This window comes from Moschus berezovskii, chromosome 8, assembly GCF_049115385.1.
Source record: "Moschus berezovskii isolate FMDL1 chromosome 8, NW_MosBer_1.0, whole genome shotgun sequence".
In the NCBI taxonomy this organism is placed as follows: domain Eukaryota; kingdom Metazoa; phylum Chordata; class Mammalia; order Artiodactyla; family Moschidae; genus Moschus; species Moschus berezovskii.
Genome location: NC_142467.1, coordinates 904,412 through 922,118, shown reverse-complemented (window position 1 = coordinate 922,118; position 17,707 = coordinate 904,412). Strand labels below are relative to the sequence as shown.

Here is a 17,707-nt window from a genome sequence, read left to right as displayed (position 1 = left end):
AATCAAGACTGCCAGGAGAAATATCAGGAACCTCAGGTATGCAGATGACACCGCTCCAATGGCAGAAAGCGAAGAGCTAAAGAGCCTCTTGATGAAAGGGAAAGAGGAGAGTGAAAAAGCTGGCTTAAAACTCACCATTCAAAAAACTAAGATCATGGCCTCCAGTCCCATCACTTCATGGCATATAGAAGGGGAAAGAGTGACAGACTTTATTTTCTTGGGCCCCAAAATCACTGCAGATGGTGACTGCAGCCATGAAATTAAAAGATAAAAGATGTTTGCTCTTGGAAGAAAAGCTATAACAAACCAAGACAGTGTATCAAAAAGCAAAGACATCACTTTGCTGACAAAGATCCACAGAGTTAAAGCTATGGTTTTTCCAGTAGTCATGTACAGATGTGAGAATTGGACCAAAAAGAAGGCTGAGGGCAGAAAAATTGATGCTATTGAACTGTGGTGTTGGAGAAGAATCTTGAGAGTCCCTTGGACTGCAAGGAGATCCAACCAGTCCATTCTGGAGGAGATCAATCCTGGATGTTCATTGGAGGGACTGATGCTAAAGCTGAAACTGCAATACTTTGGCCACCTCATGCGACGAGTTGACTCACTGGAAAAGACTCTGATGCTGGGAAAGGTTGGGGGCGGGAGGAGAAGGGGACGACGGAGAATGAGATGGCTGGATGGCATCACGGACTCTGTGGACATGAGTTTGAGTGAACTCCGGGAGTTGGTGATGGACAGGGAGGCCTGGCGTGCTGTGATTCATGGGGTCGCGGAGAGTCGGACACGACTGAGCGACTGAACTGAACTGAACTGAACTGATCATTTAAGTCTTCTCCCACCTATGTGTTTTTCCTATCTTTTCAATTTTGCTTTTCTAAGCCATTATTTAAATACTGGAGAAGGACATGGCAACCCACTCCAGTGTTCTTGCCTAGAGTATCCCGTGGACAGAGGGTCGCACAGAGTCAGACATGACTGAAGCGACCTAGCAGCAGCAGCAGCGTTTAAATACATTAATATGTAACCTCAGTATTACAGTGCTGCCTATCGCACACCTAGTTTCATTTGTTTCCTTCTTCCTTTCAGAACTAAACCTCAATTGTGTTCAAAATGGCAAAATTATCAGTGAATATTGCTTCAACAAGATGGAAATCTTTTACATCTCGATTGGGGTAGTCATTACACAGGTGTATACATCTGTCAAAAGTCATAGATCTGTATGCACAAACTGTTTTAATTTTGTTATATATAAATTATACCAAATACATCTAATTTTTAAAAAAAAGACTCCCCAGACCCCTTTGGAATGGCGTTAAGTATAGGTTTGGTCAGTGAGATACAAGAGGAAGCACATTATGAAAGCCTTCCGTAAAGGCTAATAGTGGTTTTAAACTCAGATAACAGGGTCTCCGCTCTCCTTCGCTCATCCTTTTCCTGGGAATTCGCACCCGACCCCAGAAGGCAGAGCAGCCGTCTTGCAACAAGGAGGATGAGTCACTCACGAAGGACGGAGTGAAAGGAAGCTAGGGAGGCTTGGCTCCCGAGGACCCCTGGAGCGTTTGTCTACTTGCATGTGTAATCGACAACGCCCTGTTTGGTGATGCAACTGTAGTCAGGTCGCTGTCACCTGCAGGGGGACCAAAGCCTAACGGACACAGTCAAACAATATCTATAAGCATGAAATTCAGAGCAGAAAAGCTGGAGATGGACTCTTAGCTCTGTCACTAACTAGACACACGGCACAGGGCAGCAGTCATGCCGCAGCTGAAGCTTAACCTGCTCGTCTATAAAGTAAATGCAGCAACACTCACTTTTCAGAGACTATTATGAAATTTAAGGGAAATACTCTACATAAAATGTCTGGATTCAAAAGGCTGAGCTGAACTGAATTACAGCAATACTATTATTTCAAAGTCAATAGATATGAGTTCGGTAACTTTTTTTTATCTGTCATGACTGAAGGAAAAGGTCTAGATGCTCTCCAAGATGAACAGACTGAGTCCTTCCCCAGAGTACTCATGGCCCCTGCTTCAAATAAGGTCAAGTGAAGGAGGGGATAGTCTCAGATTTCACAAAACTCTACCCAAGAATAGACCTCACAGTCAAACGTTTTGTTTCTCCTGTTCCCTTTTAAGTCTGGGAAACTGTAGCTAACCTGGGACAGTTTCACTAAAATACAAATTGAAGAAAGATTCATCATCAGTGTCAGCCACCTATGGTTAAAGAAAAAATGTTTTACCAGAAACATACTATTTTCAATCAATGCTGTTGATCGCAAAATATTCAATAAGGGGAAATGCCTTTGACAAAAATAGAATAAAAGCAGCAAAACTTATAAATTGAAGTTTGTTAAAAAATCAGAACTGAAAACTGATGCACATAGAAAATTTCCGAATTGATTTAGGTTAGACATTTAAACACAGCACCAGCTTTTTGTGAACTCATTGCAGTACACCAAGTCTCATAACCAGTACACTGACTCACTTCCACAATACCATGAAATTAAACATGGATAAAGCAATTTATAAATATAAATGTCCATCTAAACATGTAAATAAAGAAACGGAGGCAGAAGTTTACTGCCTTGTCTAAAATAACATAGTCACTTGATTCATTTTACTTTCTAGCTTTTCTTTTTCAACTTTTTTCCTTCCATTTTTAAATTTTTTATTGGAATATAGTTGATTTACAACGTTGTGTTAGCTTTTAAAATTAATGTTTAACTACACAGAGTTAACAATGACCAGACCGGTACTGGACTTCAGTGACTCTGACTCCAGTCCAGTTTGCCTTTTAGACTAATATAAACCAACTAACATATAATAACCAGAGACTTCTTTAAAAGACACACATCTGAATACCAGCTCATAGAAAGGTTAGAAACATCAGCATTTGAATTTTTGCCTAGGTTCTCCTTATGCTTCTATGACCAAGTTATTATTTTAAAGGAGACAATCAAAATGTCTCCATGTTGCAGTCCTTACAAAGAGTTACTTGAAACTTTCAACAGATATTTCAAAAAACACTGACGATGTCAAAAATCCACCCAACTCTGAAGATGGGGAATGAAAAAGATGTCACTATCTTACAGGGAACTTCCTAAAGATGTAAAAAACCATAAAATTGATGGGGCTGGAATAAGAACAGCAGGAAGGTATAGCCACACACTGCTTCACGAAACTCGGCAGTTCTGATTCCCGAAAGTAAGTTAAAAGAAAAAAATTCAGGACAAACATTAACTGTACTTTCTATCACGTTTTTCTTGGAAATAGGAAACGTGCAGCCAATCCGATACTTGGAGATGCTGAATTTTAAAGGAGTTTGCATTTCTATGCTTTTTTAGCCTCATCTCTCTGTGTTTATTCAGAGATAGCAACCTTCAGAAGACGGAAAGTATAGAAAACAGTGCTCCTGGGGATACGTGTGTAGGACAGAGGCATGGAGCATGCTGTGAGTGCATTGTCTCCTCAAAGGTTGAACAGAAGGGAGCAGGAGAATGCAAGGGGGTCCCTGGTGACATTTGCCTTTAACCTCTGTAATGTGTATTGTGAATACAACCTCTTGTTTTAAAAATAACAAATTTACATAATTTTGTCATAGTTCTGAGATAAGTAAAATAGAAAATGAAAGAGGAGGCCCTACCTGAGACCTTACATTACAGCAAGGGCTAAAGAGAAGATCAGTCTGAATACTAAGGGATGATCATGCTTCTGAAAACGATTTCTTACGGGAGCCAGAAGACAATTTTACAAGACCCTTTAGGCATCTTTAATAAAGCCTAGGAAGAAACAACAATGAAAAGCCTTGATACTGAGGTGAAAGGTGGAATAGTTAAAAAAAAAGAGAGTGCCAAAAATTAAAATTATAAAAATATAATTCAAATTCATAATGAAGACAGTTAAGCACCAAAAAGGAAAAAAAAAAGGCACTTAAAAGGGAGCAAACTTGAAAATTTCTTCAATAATTTAGAGGAAGACAACCCCGGGCAAATTGAGATCCATTAATATCAAATTCCTATGGAAACAACCAGACGAAAAGAAACAAACATCTGTAGTACCATACACAAAAAAGAGAAACTTTAAGGAATTTAAAGCTATGAAGAAAACGTGACCCAAATGAAGGAAAATGTCTCCAATGCCAAGAGGCCCAAAATTTGATTTAAAATGTAACGGTAGGCATATATGTGTGAAAGAAACGCCCTGGGCAGAGAGAGGAGGGCGCTAGGAACAGATGTAGGAGCAGATGAAGATGAGTAATCAGTGGAAACCCTCCTGAAGTGCAGGCCAGCAGCCACAGCTTCACACAGCGGGGGCGTCTCGCCAAGGAAAGCAGAGAATGGGCCCCGACAGCGTCCTACGGTGCTCAGTGAGACATCAGAGGAGGCATCCACCTCCTTGCTGCAAACCACAAAGATATTCCTAAAAGGTTCTGGGTTGAAAATAAAACAGACAAAACAAAGGGAGGCAGACTGGCTTTGACCATCTCATAACAACGATAAGGCAGGAATCACATAGCAACATTTAGACATTTCAAGAGGGGAATTAAAAAAAAAAAAAAAGAACTATGAGCAAAGTAACTTATTGCCACACAAAATGTACTTACACTTCTTAGGGGGAAAAATAGTGGCAAATGTTACTCAGCCAAGGGCTGCATGTAATCAGGGGCTCTCCTAAAGAAACAGGTCACCTATCCAACCAGTCCATTCTAAAGGAGATCAATCCTGGGTGTTCACTGGAAGGACTGATGCTAAAGCTGAAACTCCAATACTTTGGCCACCTCATACGCAGAGCTGACTCACTGGAAAAGACTCTGATGCTGGGAGTGATTGGGTTCGGGAGGAGATGGGGATGACAGAGAATGAGATGGCTGGATGGCATCACCGACTCGATGGACATGAGTTTAAGTGAACTCCGGGAATTGGTGATGGACAGGGAGGCCTGGCGTGCTGTGATTCATGGGGTCGCCGAGAGTCAGACACGACTGAGTGACTGAACTGAACTGATATCCATACTGAGAACTTTACTCAAGCCATCCAAGAAAGGAATAGCATTTAACAGCTTAAGAATGGAAAATCCTAGAATTAAATGACTGACAGTGTGTGGGAAGGACACATTTTAGTAAGTCAACATTATTTTATAAATAGGATCTGAAAATTAAATACATACACCATTCTTTGAGAAAAACAAACATTTTAAGTAGTGACTGAACCATAACGTTATTGGACACTAAAGACCACATTAACGGGCTAAGATGGGGAGCATTAGCATAAACAAAGCAGTCTCATCTTCACCGCACACGGAAAAGACAGCAATCAGAATTTCTCTCCTGATCTTGACCACTTAGGAAAACTTGTTTACAGAACACATTTCTCTTGCCGATGCCTGATTTCTGATACTCAGAAGAGATGAGCTACAGAAAGATCCGGCCTTTAGCCTGTCTGCTAAAAGGGTTCTTTCTTCTGCACACAGAGCTGCAGTCCTGGCAAGCTGGGGAAGGAAGTCAGGGGAATGAAGGGACGGGCTGTCGGCAGACCGCGACGGCTATTTCATCCGAGCACCGAGGTGCTCCCTAATTGCCTGCTTCCATCCAGTCGGTCAGACACGTGGTCTGCCGGTGTGACCGGCCGGGGGTAATTAATCCCAGTAGAAAGATCTTTCTTTCACACTTTGCGTTTGCTCTTGTTTTCTATTTTTTATTAAGCATTGCAAATTAAGAGACCCTGTTTGGAGCTGCAACCCCTGTGCCATGTAGAAACAGTCCTTATTAAATAATTTGAAGCTGAAGAATGGTATAATCATATTTATGTTGTAACCCTAGCAGCGGAGTATGACAGATTGCTGAGGAGAACACACAGGCGAAGAGACCAGTGAATAAGCTAGCAGAGTCGTGACAGTAAGGGCCTGAAGCCCAGTGTCACAGGGGCGGGGAGAGCATGGGAAACGGCCCTGAAAGGGAGTCTGGCGTCCGATTTAGTTAACTTCAGGAGAGCACATGTGTCGGGCATGGAGACAGAAATTCGGTAGGCAGGAGTCTGGGAAAAAATTAATTCAGATCTGAACTAGCAGGAAATGAAGGATTAGGGGGAGACTCGGTATAAAAGTGTCTTCACGTTACTTACCTTTCATTGTGATGGCTATTACCTCTGTTTAACATGAACAGACTCTGCTCATGGGGGTTATGTGACTCAATCAAAATTAGACAGGTAGCCAGAGAATAAAACTCAGGCCTTACGATTTGAAGCTGAATGCTTCTCCCCCTGCACCATTAGGGAGCGAAGCATAAATTGTTTATTTATCCTTGATACAGATAAATGTTTATATTTAGCTCAGAGGATAAAAGGATCAATAAGAAACCCAGGAAATGAATCAGAAGACTGAGGACCTAACCTGACATCTCAGCTCATGAAGAATGAAGAGGATTAGTGGTGAAAACTTGCATCTGGTTGGTTCTGGTTAGACTGTCACATGACATTATAATTACCAGGGTTCAGGGAGACAGACATTGTGGAGGTCAGCAACGAGGCCAGAATTAAAGGCCTTGCTGGGCAGGGCTTTCTTTGTTCAATTTATTTCGATGCAAACACGAACACTCTACGTCTGGAAAACACTTGCCATGTCAGTGTAATTTTAAATTGTCAAGCATTTTCAGAATACGTTCACAGTGCGATTAGATCAGCTATTTTGCTTTGGGAGGTATAATTTTATAGGTTACATCGCTCTTTTGAAATGCCATGCTGCATTTCTCAGCAGTCCTCGTTGGCTAATAATTCAATTATAAACACAATTCATTATTTTCGTGTTGGATGAGAAAGCCTTTTGTGCAGGCTTGAGCTATCTCCCCAGAGCAAGTGGTGCAGCTTGTAAAAGGCCAGACCACAGGGTGGAGCATTCAGAGTAAGAAGCGTCACGCGACGTTTAAGCGTGGAACGCTGCCTTACAGCAGCTGATCTGCAGCACAAGTCAGCCTAACTTCCAACGGGAAGGCTGGTGTGGGGCACGGGAAGGGGCTCACGCACCCCCGTTTCCCTCCTGCTTCACCCTGCTTTACACTCTACCATTCTGCGTGCGTGTCCCTTCCTCAGTTTTCCCCTGTCCCCCACAGATAGAGGTTGCTCTAATTCTGTGAGTCTTTCCTGGGGCCTTTTCACACATCTTGGAACTGCTCTTTTCCAGCCTCTGCTGAAACCACTCATTCCTGTGTTTTTCCTTTTGTGTGGTATGATCTTATAAACGGGGTGATAAGAAGTCAGGTGGGAACATATGGGATGAATTACCTGTTGATGGACAGCATCAGAAATGCGCAGATGAGAACCACTCACCTGTACTGGCCCGAACACTTTTGCCACAATTAATTAAGAAATTTCTTCTGATCCATCAGTTAAATGGTCTCTGCATTTTAAATCTCTGGTCATTTTTCTACTGTGTGATACTGTACAGACATGCATGGAAAATGAAATCGCTTGAGTTACTCCTTTTAATAGTCACTTGCCACTGAATTTCAGGCCCTAACCAAAGATATCCTCTACCAAGAGTCACAGTTCTAAGGTCCAGCAAATCCTCAGGTCAGCTCAGTCGTGTCCGACTCTTAGCGACCCCGTGGACCGCAGCACGCCAGGCCTCCCTGTCCATCACCAACTCCCGGAGCTGGCTAAAACTCATGTCCATTGAGTCAGTGATGCCATCCAACTATCTCATCCTCTGTCGTCCCTTTCCTAACAAAGTCTTAATTTACTATCAGGGTCTGAAGCCTCAGTATCTTTGCATAATCCTAAATACATTTAGTCCATTTTTAAAATGTTTCACATGTACCTAAACTTCGGAGTACACAAAATGAATAATAAAGTTTCTCCAGAAATACAAAAACATTTCTGGTTTGATTTTGGTGATTATATCACAGTCTGTTTGGTTTTGTCTGGAATTATAACTTCTTGAAAACTACAAAGGTGGTCACATAAACAACTTAAATACTTTTAAAAAGAAAAGTTTTTTTTTTAATATGTGGTATAATGTTATCATTATAATTAACAGAAAACTTGCCTAATAGTCAAATTGCTAACTTAAAAAGACAAAAATTTTTATGTCAATGGGTTATTTCTGTTTACTAGAGACATCAATACAAAGAAAGATTATTTTCTTAAAAAAGCAATAAATGGGACTTTCCTTGTCATGCAGTAGATAAGAATCCAGCTGCCAACGCAGGGAGCAAGGTCAGGTCCCTGGTCTGGGAGGAAAACACACGCCACGAGCGAATGAGCTTGGGGACCTCAACCACTGAGCCACTCGCCGCAGCCACCAGAGCCTCAACATCCTCCCAGCCAGACTTCGGCCACCTGTGAACCAAGAGCTCCCAGAGGCTCAAGCTGGATTCGGAAAAGGCAGAGCAACCAGAGATCAAATTGCCAACATCTGCTGCATGACTGAAAAAGCAAGAGAGTGCCAGAAAAACATCTATTTCTGTTTCACTGACTATGCCAAAGCCTTTGACTGTGTGGATCACAACAAACTGTGGAAAATTCTTAAAGAGATGGAAATACCAGACCACCTGACCTGCCTCCTGAGAAACCTGTATGCAGTTAGAACCACACATGGAACAATAGACTGGTTCCAAACTGGGAAAGGAGCACGTCAAGGCTGTATATTGTCACCATGCTTATTTAACTCACATGCAGAGTACATCATGAAAAACGATGGGCTGGATGGAGCACAAGCTGGAATCAAGATTGCTGGGAGAAATATCAATAAACCCAAATATGCAGATGACACCACGCTTATGGCAGAAAGTGAAGAGGAACTGAAGAGTCTTGACAAAAGTGAAAGAGAGTGAGAAAAAGATGACTTAAAGCTCAACATTCAAAAAACTAAGATCATGGCATCCGGTCCCATCACTTCATGGCAAACAGATGGGGAAAAAGTGGAAATAGTGACAGACTTTATTTTTGTGGGCTCCAAAATCACTGCAGACGGTGACTGCAGCCATGAAATTACAAGGCACTTGCTCCTTGGAACATAGACAGTGTATTAAAAAGCCGAGATATAACTCTGCTGTCAAAGGTCCATCTAGTCAAAGCTGTGGTTTTTCCAGTAGTCATGTATGGATGTGAGAGTTGGACTATAAAGAAAGCTGAGCACCAAAGAACTGATGCTTTTGAACTGTGGTGTTGGAGAAGATTCTTGAGAATCCCTTGGACTGCAAGGAGATCCAACCAGTCCATCCTAAAGGAGATCAGTCCTGGGTATTCATTGGAAGGTCTGACGTTGAGGTTTAAACTCCAATACTTTGGCCACCTGATACAAAGAACTGACTCATTTGAAAAGATCCTGATGCTGGGAAAGACTGAAGGCAGGAGGAGAAGCGGACGACAGAGGATGAGATGGTTGATTGGCATCACCGACTTGATGGACATGAGTCTGAGTAAACTCGGGAGTTGGTGATGGACAGGGAGGCCTGGCGTGTGACGGTCCATGGGGTCACAAAAAGTTGGACACGACTGAGGACTGAACTGACTGAAGCCTGTGGCTCAGAGCCCAGGGGCCACAATAAGAGAAGCCATAGGAGGATAAACAGTGGAAACAGTGTCAGACTTTATTTTTTTGGGCTCCAAAATCACTGCGGATGCTGATTGCAGCCATGAAATTAAAAGACGTTTACTCCTTGGAAGGAAAGTTATGACCAACCTAGATAGCATATTAAAAAACAGAGACATTACTTTGCCAACAAAGGTCCGTCTAGTCAAGGCTATGGTTTTTCCAGTGGTCATGTATGGATGTGAGAGTTGGACTGTGAAGAAAGCTGATCGCCAAAGAATGGATGCTTTTGAACTGTGGTGCTGGAGACTCTTGAGAGTCCCTTGGACTGCAAGGAGATCCAACCAGTCCATTCTAAAGGAGATCAGTCCTGGGTGTTCATTGGAAGGACTGATGCTAAAGCTGAAACTTCAATACTTTGGCCACCTCATGCGACCAGTTGACTCACTGGAAAAGACTTTGATTCTAGGAAGGATTAGGGGCGGGAGGAGACGGGGACAACAGAGAATGAGATGGCTGGATGGCATCACCGACTCGATGGACATGAGTTTGAGTGAACTCCGGGAGTTGGTGATGGACAGGGAGGCCTGGCGTGCTGTGATTCATGGGGTCGCGGAGAGTCGGACACGACTGAGCGACTGAACTGAACTGAGGACTGAGAAGCCCCAGCACAGTTGGAGAGTGGTCCCCATTCTGCACCTACAGAAAAGCCCCCATTGCAACGAAGACCCAGTGCAACCAAAAATAAAATTAACAAATTAATTTTAAAAAGCAGTAAATATAAAAAACACAGAACGCCTTGGCAGTGTCCTTTAAAACAATTGCCCTTTGCATTCCATCACCGTCTCTGCGCCTTACTATTTTTTTCAGTGCACTCTTCTGCTCATTCAGCACTGTCTGATTGTTACCCTGCCCTCCCACACTTGATTTCCACAATGTCCTCCCAGAAAAAGAAAAGTCATGATTCAGTGACACGACGCCTCAAAACAGTCCCCTAAGTAAGGCAGCCAGAATGGAAGCAGGACGATACGCCAAAAAGAGTGCGGTGCTGGGCCCTGAGATCCGGTTCCTGTCAGCACGAAGTCGATGAACTTGGCCTTGGCTGCTTCATCTGTAAAGTAAGGATAATTGTGTATAATCCCCCAACCCCTAAATTCATAAAATACTAAGTTTTTAAAAGAATCTTAAAGAGAAGTCCCTGAGGGCTTCCCTGATAGCTCAGTTGGTAAAGAATCCAACTGCAATGCAGGAGACCCTGGTTCTATCCCTGGGTCAGAAAGATCCGCCAGAGAAGGGACAGGCTACCTACTCCATCATTCTTGGGCTTCCCTTGTGGCTCAGCTGGCAAATAATCCGCCTGCAATGCGGGAGACCTGGGTTAGATCCCTGGGTTGGGAAGGTCCCCTGGAGAAGGGAAAGGCTACCCACTCCAGTATTCTGGCCTAGAAAATTCCATGGACTATTTAGTCCATGTGGTCACAAACAGCTGGACACAACTAAGCTGCTTTCAAAGACAAATCACTGAAAAATTAAATTAATCAATATTGACAATATAGTAAAAATGAAAATTGGTAAAATAAATAATTGCTTGACTTTCAAAATTAGATTCTTAATCAGCCACTGCACTTATCTAAACATGTTTATTTGGTAATTATTAGAATATTTTGAAAATAAACTTGACAATGTTATGCAATATTTACTTTTATATTGAAATATAATTTATTTTTATATCAAGTTAGAGTCTTCCAAGACTCTAAAATAGGCTATTTCAAGGAAATTAGACAAGCTCTAAGTTATTCTCCAGAAATCTTTACTTGATCTAGAATCCCCAAAAACATCCAAATGAAACTGGGAAAATAGTTTTTGTCCATAAGAAATGGACAAAATTTGTACAAATTGGTTGATGCAGAATTGGCTTGCCAGAGGCTTAAAAACTGTAATTAATTTTAAGAAAAATATATGAATTTGCAACTTGCTATAGCATTCCATATTATTGATTGTTAGTAGTGGGAAAATAATTCAAATTCTCTGATCATCCTCAAATACTGAAAGAGATATTCTCTGATCAGTTTCCTCAGAAATACTCCTTTAAAATTCTTTCCTCAATTGAACTCATGCCCTCTTTCATAGTAATTTAAGACTTTTTTTTCCCTTTTCAAATTACCATATGTATAGGAGGGAACTAACACTTAAGGGTCATTTCTGTTACGCTTTACAAACAAGGCAAGGGAAACAAACAGAATCATAGTACATTCCTCCATGGATGATAATCTGTAATTCACTGTTGTTAAATAACTTGAAAAGTAAAAGATGCTTAAAAATGTGGGAATGAAGTTATCAATAACAAATTTCCTTCGATAAAGACAAAAGACAATACAAGTAAGCTCATCTAGCCAAAAAAATGTGAGAACAATTTATTGATGAAATGAACTAATACAAACTATAGAAACTGCCCTTGTCTTTGGAACTGAGATTATAAATTTTTTTCATAGTCAACTAAGGTGTGATTAACATTTAAGTACAAAGGTTATTTAACATTTAAACACAAAGGTTTCTCCATGAGTTACTCTGGATTTATAGGATCCCACTTACCAGCATTTCTTTTGAAGCTGTGCTTTATGAGAGGTGAGATGTTCAAGCACCTTATTTAACTGGGGACTGTTCTTCTGAACACAAGTCCAGGCAGAAACACAGTGCCAGAGCAGGTGGCTAATTTCATATCCTTTCTGACGAAGTTGCAAATGTTCCTGGAAGCGAAATATTATAATATGTCTGAGAAAGAGTACTTTGACTTGAATAAACATGGAAATAAATTTTAAATGCTTTTCTCTACATCATGTTACACCAAGTGGAACAATTTACTCAAACACATTTTTATATAAGAATATATAGTTGATCTGAGCTTTATATGTTTATTTTCACATGGATCCCTAGCATACAATGTTGTTCAGTCGCTCAGTTGTATCTGACTGTGACCTCATGGACTGCAGCACGCCAGGCCTCCCTGTCCTTCACCATCTCCCGGAGCTTGCGGAAACTCATGTCCATCGAGTCAGTGATGCCATCCAACCATCTCATCCTCTGTCGTCCCCTTCTCCTCCCGCCTTCAATCTTTCTCAGCATCAGGGTCTTTTTCAATGAGTCAGCTCTTCGCATCAGGTGACCAAGGTATTGGAGTTTCAGCTTCATCATCAGTCGTTCCAATGAATATTCAGGACTGATTTCCTTATTGACTGGTTGGATCTCCTTGCAGTCCAAAGGACTCTCAAGAGTCTTCTCCAGCACCACAGTTCAAAAGCATCAATTCTGCAGCACTCAGCTTTCTTTATACTCCAACTCCCACATCCATACATGACCACTAGAAAAACCATAGCTCTGAGTAGACAGACCTCTGTCAGCAAAGTAATGTCTCTGCTTCTTAATATGCTGTCTAGTTTGGTCATAGCCTTTCTTCCAAGGAGCAAGTGTCTTTTAATTTCATGGCTGCAGTCACTATCAGCAGTGATTTTGGAGCCCAAGAAAATGAAGTCTGTCACTGTGTCCAGTGTTGCTCCATCTATTCCCATGAAGTGATGGGACCTGATGCCATGATCTCAGTTTTCTGAACGTTGAGTTTTAAGCCAACTTTTTTCACTCTCCTCTTTCACTTTCATCAAGAGGCTCTTTCTGCCATAAAGTTGGTGTCATCTGCGTATCTGAGGTTACTGATATTTCTCCCGCAGTCTTGACCCCAGCCTGTGCCTCATCCAGCCCAGCGTTCCTACGATGTACTCTGCATGGAAGTTAAATAGGCGCTCTGTGACAGGCTGACGGTGGGATGGGGAGGAATGGGAGAGAGATACGGGAGGGAGGGGACGTGGGTGCACCCATGGCTGATTCTTGTCGATGTATGACAGAAAAACAAAAGTCTGCAAAGCAATTACTCTTCAATTAAAAAATTTATATATATATATATATATATATATATATATATAAAATGTGTGCCGCAATTGGAGAGTCTGTGTACCCCAACAGGAGGAAGATCCCAATGGCCACAGCTGAGACCAGACTCAGCCAAATAAACAAAGAAATATTTTTTAATGTGTATTTTCACTCTAAGGACCAAAGTATTGCCTAAATGGACATGGTCAATGTCTGCTAAGAAACTATGTTCAGTTCAGTTCAGTTCAGTCGCTCAGTGGTGTCCGACTCTCCACGACCCCATGAATCACAGCACGCCAGGCCTCCCTGTCCATCACCAACTCCCGGAGTTCACTCAAACTCATGTCCAACGAGTTGGTGATGCCATCCAGACATCTCATTCTCTGTTTTCCCTGTCTCCTCCCGTCCCCAATCCTTCCCAGCATCAGAGTCTTTTCCAGTGAGTCAACTCAACGTATGAGGTGGCCAAAGTATGTTAAACACCTGCAAACTCAGAATGCAGGACTGAATCAGAATGAACTATTTTTTTCTTAAAATGCTTCCTAACAGTTTCAAAGATTTAATTGATCTACTAAAGTAATTGGTACAAAGAGACAGTTTTTGTGTGTGTGTGTCCGTTTTTTATTTTTTTTAATATAAATTTATTTATTTTAATCGGAGGCTAATTACTTTACATTATTGTATTGGTTTTGCCATACATTGACATGAATCTGCCCCGGGTGTACATGTGTTCCCCATCTTGAACCCCCCTCCCACCTCCCTCCCCACCCCGTCCCTCAGGTTCATCCCAGTGCACCAGCCACAAACATCCTGTATCATGCATAGAACCTGGACTGACGATTCGTTTCACATATGAAAAGAAAAAGTTTTTAGACATAGCACTCCTATTGAATTTTTGTCAACAGTAAAGATTCAAATACACATCCTGTGATATGTACTCAAATCACTAATTTAGCCAGTATTTTATTATTTTATGCACCAAAAAAGCACTTAAAGAGATTCCAAATAGTTTTAATTGGAAATAACATCAAGACTACAACTTAAGTATTCATATTGTGCACTCATAAGAGAGAAGGCCAGAAGTTCATACATAAATTTTATTTATTTATTTAATATAAATGTATTTATTTTAATTGGAGGCTAATTACTTTACATTATTTATTGGTCTTGCCATACACTGACATGAATCCGTCCCGGGTGTACATGTGTTCCCCATCTTGATCTCCCTCCCACCTCCCTCCCCATCCCATCCCTCTGGTTCATCCCAGTGCACCAGCCCCGGGCATCCTGTCTCATGCATCGAAACTGGACTGGTGATTCATTTCACATATGATAGTATACATGTTTCAGTGCCATTCTCCCAAATCATCCCACCCTTGCCCTCTCCCACAGAGCCCAAAAGACTGACTTTAAAGGAAGACGTTTTAGTCTAGTCAACTGTTAAGTCTCACAGATGTGTACTGATCTACATTACGTCCGGAACTCGGGTGCTGGCAATCAAGGCGGGAGCAAGACGCAGTCTCTGCACTAGGGTACTGACTCAGGGAATCGCATCCACAAGAGCAAGTGGAGACCAGTTGATGTTTAGAATAATAGAATACTCCCCAAAAAGCCTGTTCTGTATTAATGTGAGACATCAGACTAAGATGTGCAGACTTCAGTTAATATATATATTTCACCCAAATAACTCAATTTTCTGCTTTGTGGTAGCCCACATAACTGAAATTCTTTTCTCAAATCACTCTAGAAGTCTCAGCCTGGACGCCTGACAACCCTCACATGTCAAACACTCTGAATATGTGAATCAGTTCAGTTCAGTTCAGTTCAGTCGCTCAGTTGTGACCAACTCTCCGCGACCCCATGAATCACAGCATGCCAGGCCTCCCTGTCCATCACCAACTCCCGGAGTTCACTCAAACTCATGTCCATCGAGCTGGTGATGCCATCCAGCCATCTCATTCTCTGTCGTCCCCGTCTCCTCCTGCCCCCAATCCTTCCCAGCATCAGAGTCTTTTCCAGTGAGTCAACTCGATGCATGAAGTGGCCAAAGTATTGAAGTTTCAGCTTTAGCATCAGTCCTTCCAATGAACACCCAGGACTGATCTCCTTTAGAATGGACTGGTTGGATCTCCTTGCAGTCCAAGGGACTCTCAAGAGTCTTCTCCAGCACCACAGTTCAAAAGCATCAATTCTTTGGCGATCAGCTTTCTTCACAGTCCAACTCTCACATCCATACATGACGACGGGAAAAACCATAGCCTTGACTAGACAGACCTTTGTTGGCAAAGTAATGTCTCTGCTTTATATGTATATAGGCAGATACATTTTGAAACTTGCGGATGGTTTGATGAATAAAAACAATCAATACTTTGTTTTGCTTTTTCAAATCATGTACATTGTGTGGCTACAAAGACTATTCAATTAGGTCAAAAATTCTCTTTAACAAACTTATGGACCATCACCAGAAGAAATTTGCAAAAGCTTTTGGTAAAGAAATGATCAGGATTTAGATCCTGGAGAAGATTTCAGCTTGATTTTCCATTTTATATGACATCATTTTTACTTATCACTAAAAATGAAAAAAGAAGCCTCTGCCTTCTGGAACTGAGCTGACATCAGTATGACTATAAACTGGTCTGCGGCTCACAGGCAGGTCATTTTATTCTGCTGGACGTGAGCTCAGAGTATCCACCTCAGACAACACTGCTCTGATAAATAAACAAGTCCACTTGATTTTTTTTCTTTTCTTTTTTTTGATGGGGCAAATACACTTTATTCAGTCCTGGCGTAAGTCCTGCTGTGGGTGCCAGCGACCCAGATTAGAAGGACCCCTCCCTTGAGCTACGAGACTAGTTCTCCAAGACCACAGACAGTGACATCTCTTCATTCACATGACGTTTTCTGGGATTTTTCATTGTCCTCTTTTTTGTTGTTATTTTGATTTTTTTTTTTTCTACGCACACACAGAGTCACTGTGCCCCCTACAAAACACCCAACCAGAACTGCCCCTATTTCTGGCAGTATCAAATCTGAAGGGAACTCCTGTTTCTTTAGTGCCTCCCCCAACCTGCCATACCTGAGAATTTTCCAGATAAGTAAGGCTTATCTCTTATCCTTATGTGTTAGATCCTTCTATAATTCAAGCATTTACATGAAAATCTTGCTAAAGTTTCTTCCCTGTTTTTTACTTTTTTACAAAAGGAAAAATGTATTTGCCAAACTAGAATGGATTAATATGATGATGATGAGATTTAATACTATCATCGTGTATGTCAACAACGCAGCAGACGAAGAGGAAGCAGTGCTCTGAGAGCCATGGGTGGTGCAGAATTCTTCACTTTTGAACCAGATCAGTCCCACCCAAGGCGCGGTTGGCAGATAAATCCCATCTGCAAACAAACTGCTAACTAGAGTACATAAATAAAAATATGTATTTTAAAATATAAAATTTGGCTGTTAATTTTATTTTCAGTCCAATAAGAAATTAATACCTATACATAGATTTCTTTTTAATTTTTATAATTCATATTATTGTAGTTTTAAAAAGTATCAAGCATGGAGCACAGCATTAAATGATTCCCAGAGAATTGGAACTTATTCTCTTTTGGGGTCAGTGTGGTTTTACGGCCACTTCCTATAGCTCCTTCATTTCCCCCTGCCCTGCTGCCCAGCTTTGGGCTACGCTGGTTTGCAAACTAGCCCCCATACCCAAGGACAAGGGGAGGGATACTTGAGAGGGAGGCCGGCCCCTGCAGGTGGGCAGGTGGCAGCTTTAATGAGTAGGGAAGCGTACATATGAGGCTCCCCTTAGGAGGCTGCGCAGATCTCCACACCTGCCCTCCAGAACCTTATGGTGAGTACGTCCCTGAGGGTTAAGAATCCACCCAGCAATGCAGGGAAGGCAGGTTCGATCCCTGGTCGGGGAACTAAGATCCCACACTCCACAGAGCGACTAGGTCATGTGTTGAGTCCGCATCCCCCAGCTACAGAGCCCCTGTGCGCTAACTCCGGAAGCCTGTTCACCCCAGAGCCCCACCACAGCCAGTCCGCGTCCGGCAGGGAGAGGTTTCACGTGCCACGACTCAGACCCAACTCAGTACAGATATAAAGCCCACCTGCCAAAGTGCTGCCACCATGCTCTTGGCTGAGAATTCAGATAACCACATCAGCTTGAATTTTGTGCAAATCTGAGAAGCTCTGAGTGACCAGACTCTGATAACAAAAATGAACTCTGAAGCACGGGCTCTATTGTGACTGCT

At 41.9% G+C, this 17,707-nt stretch overlaps 1 protein-coding gene across 1 annotated transcript in view; it reads right to left on the bottom strand.

Annotated features, from left to right (window-relative positions):
• The window catches only part of TMEM232 (transmembrane protein 232), a 235,145-nt gene that overhangs the window by 197,306 nt on the left and 20,132 nt on the right, over window positions 1–17,707 (bottom strand). The window contains exon 6 of the mRNA XM_055430649.2: window positions 12,120–12,274. Coding sequence (XP_055286624.2) covers window positions 12,120–12,274 — 155 coding nt within the window. The remainder of the gene's footprint in view (window positions 1–12,119; window positions 12,275–17,707) is intronic.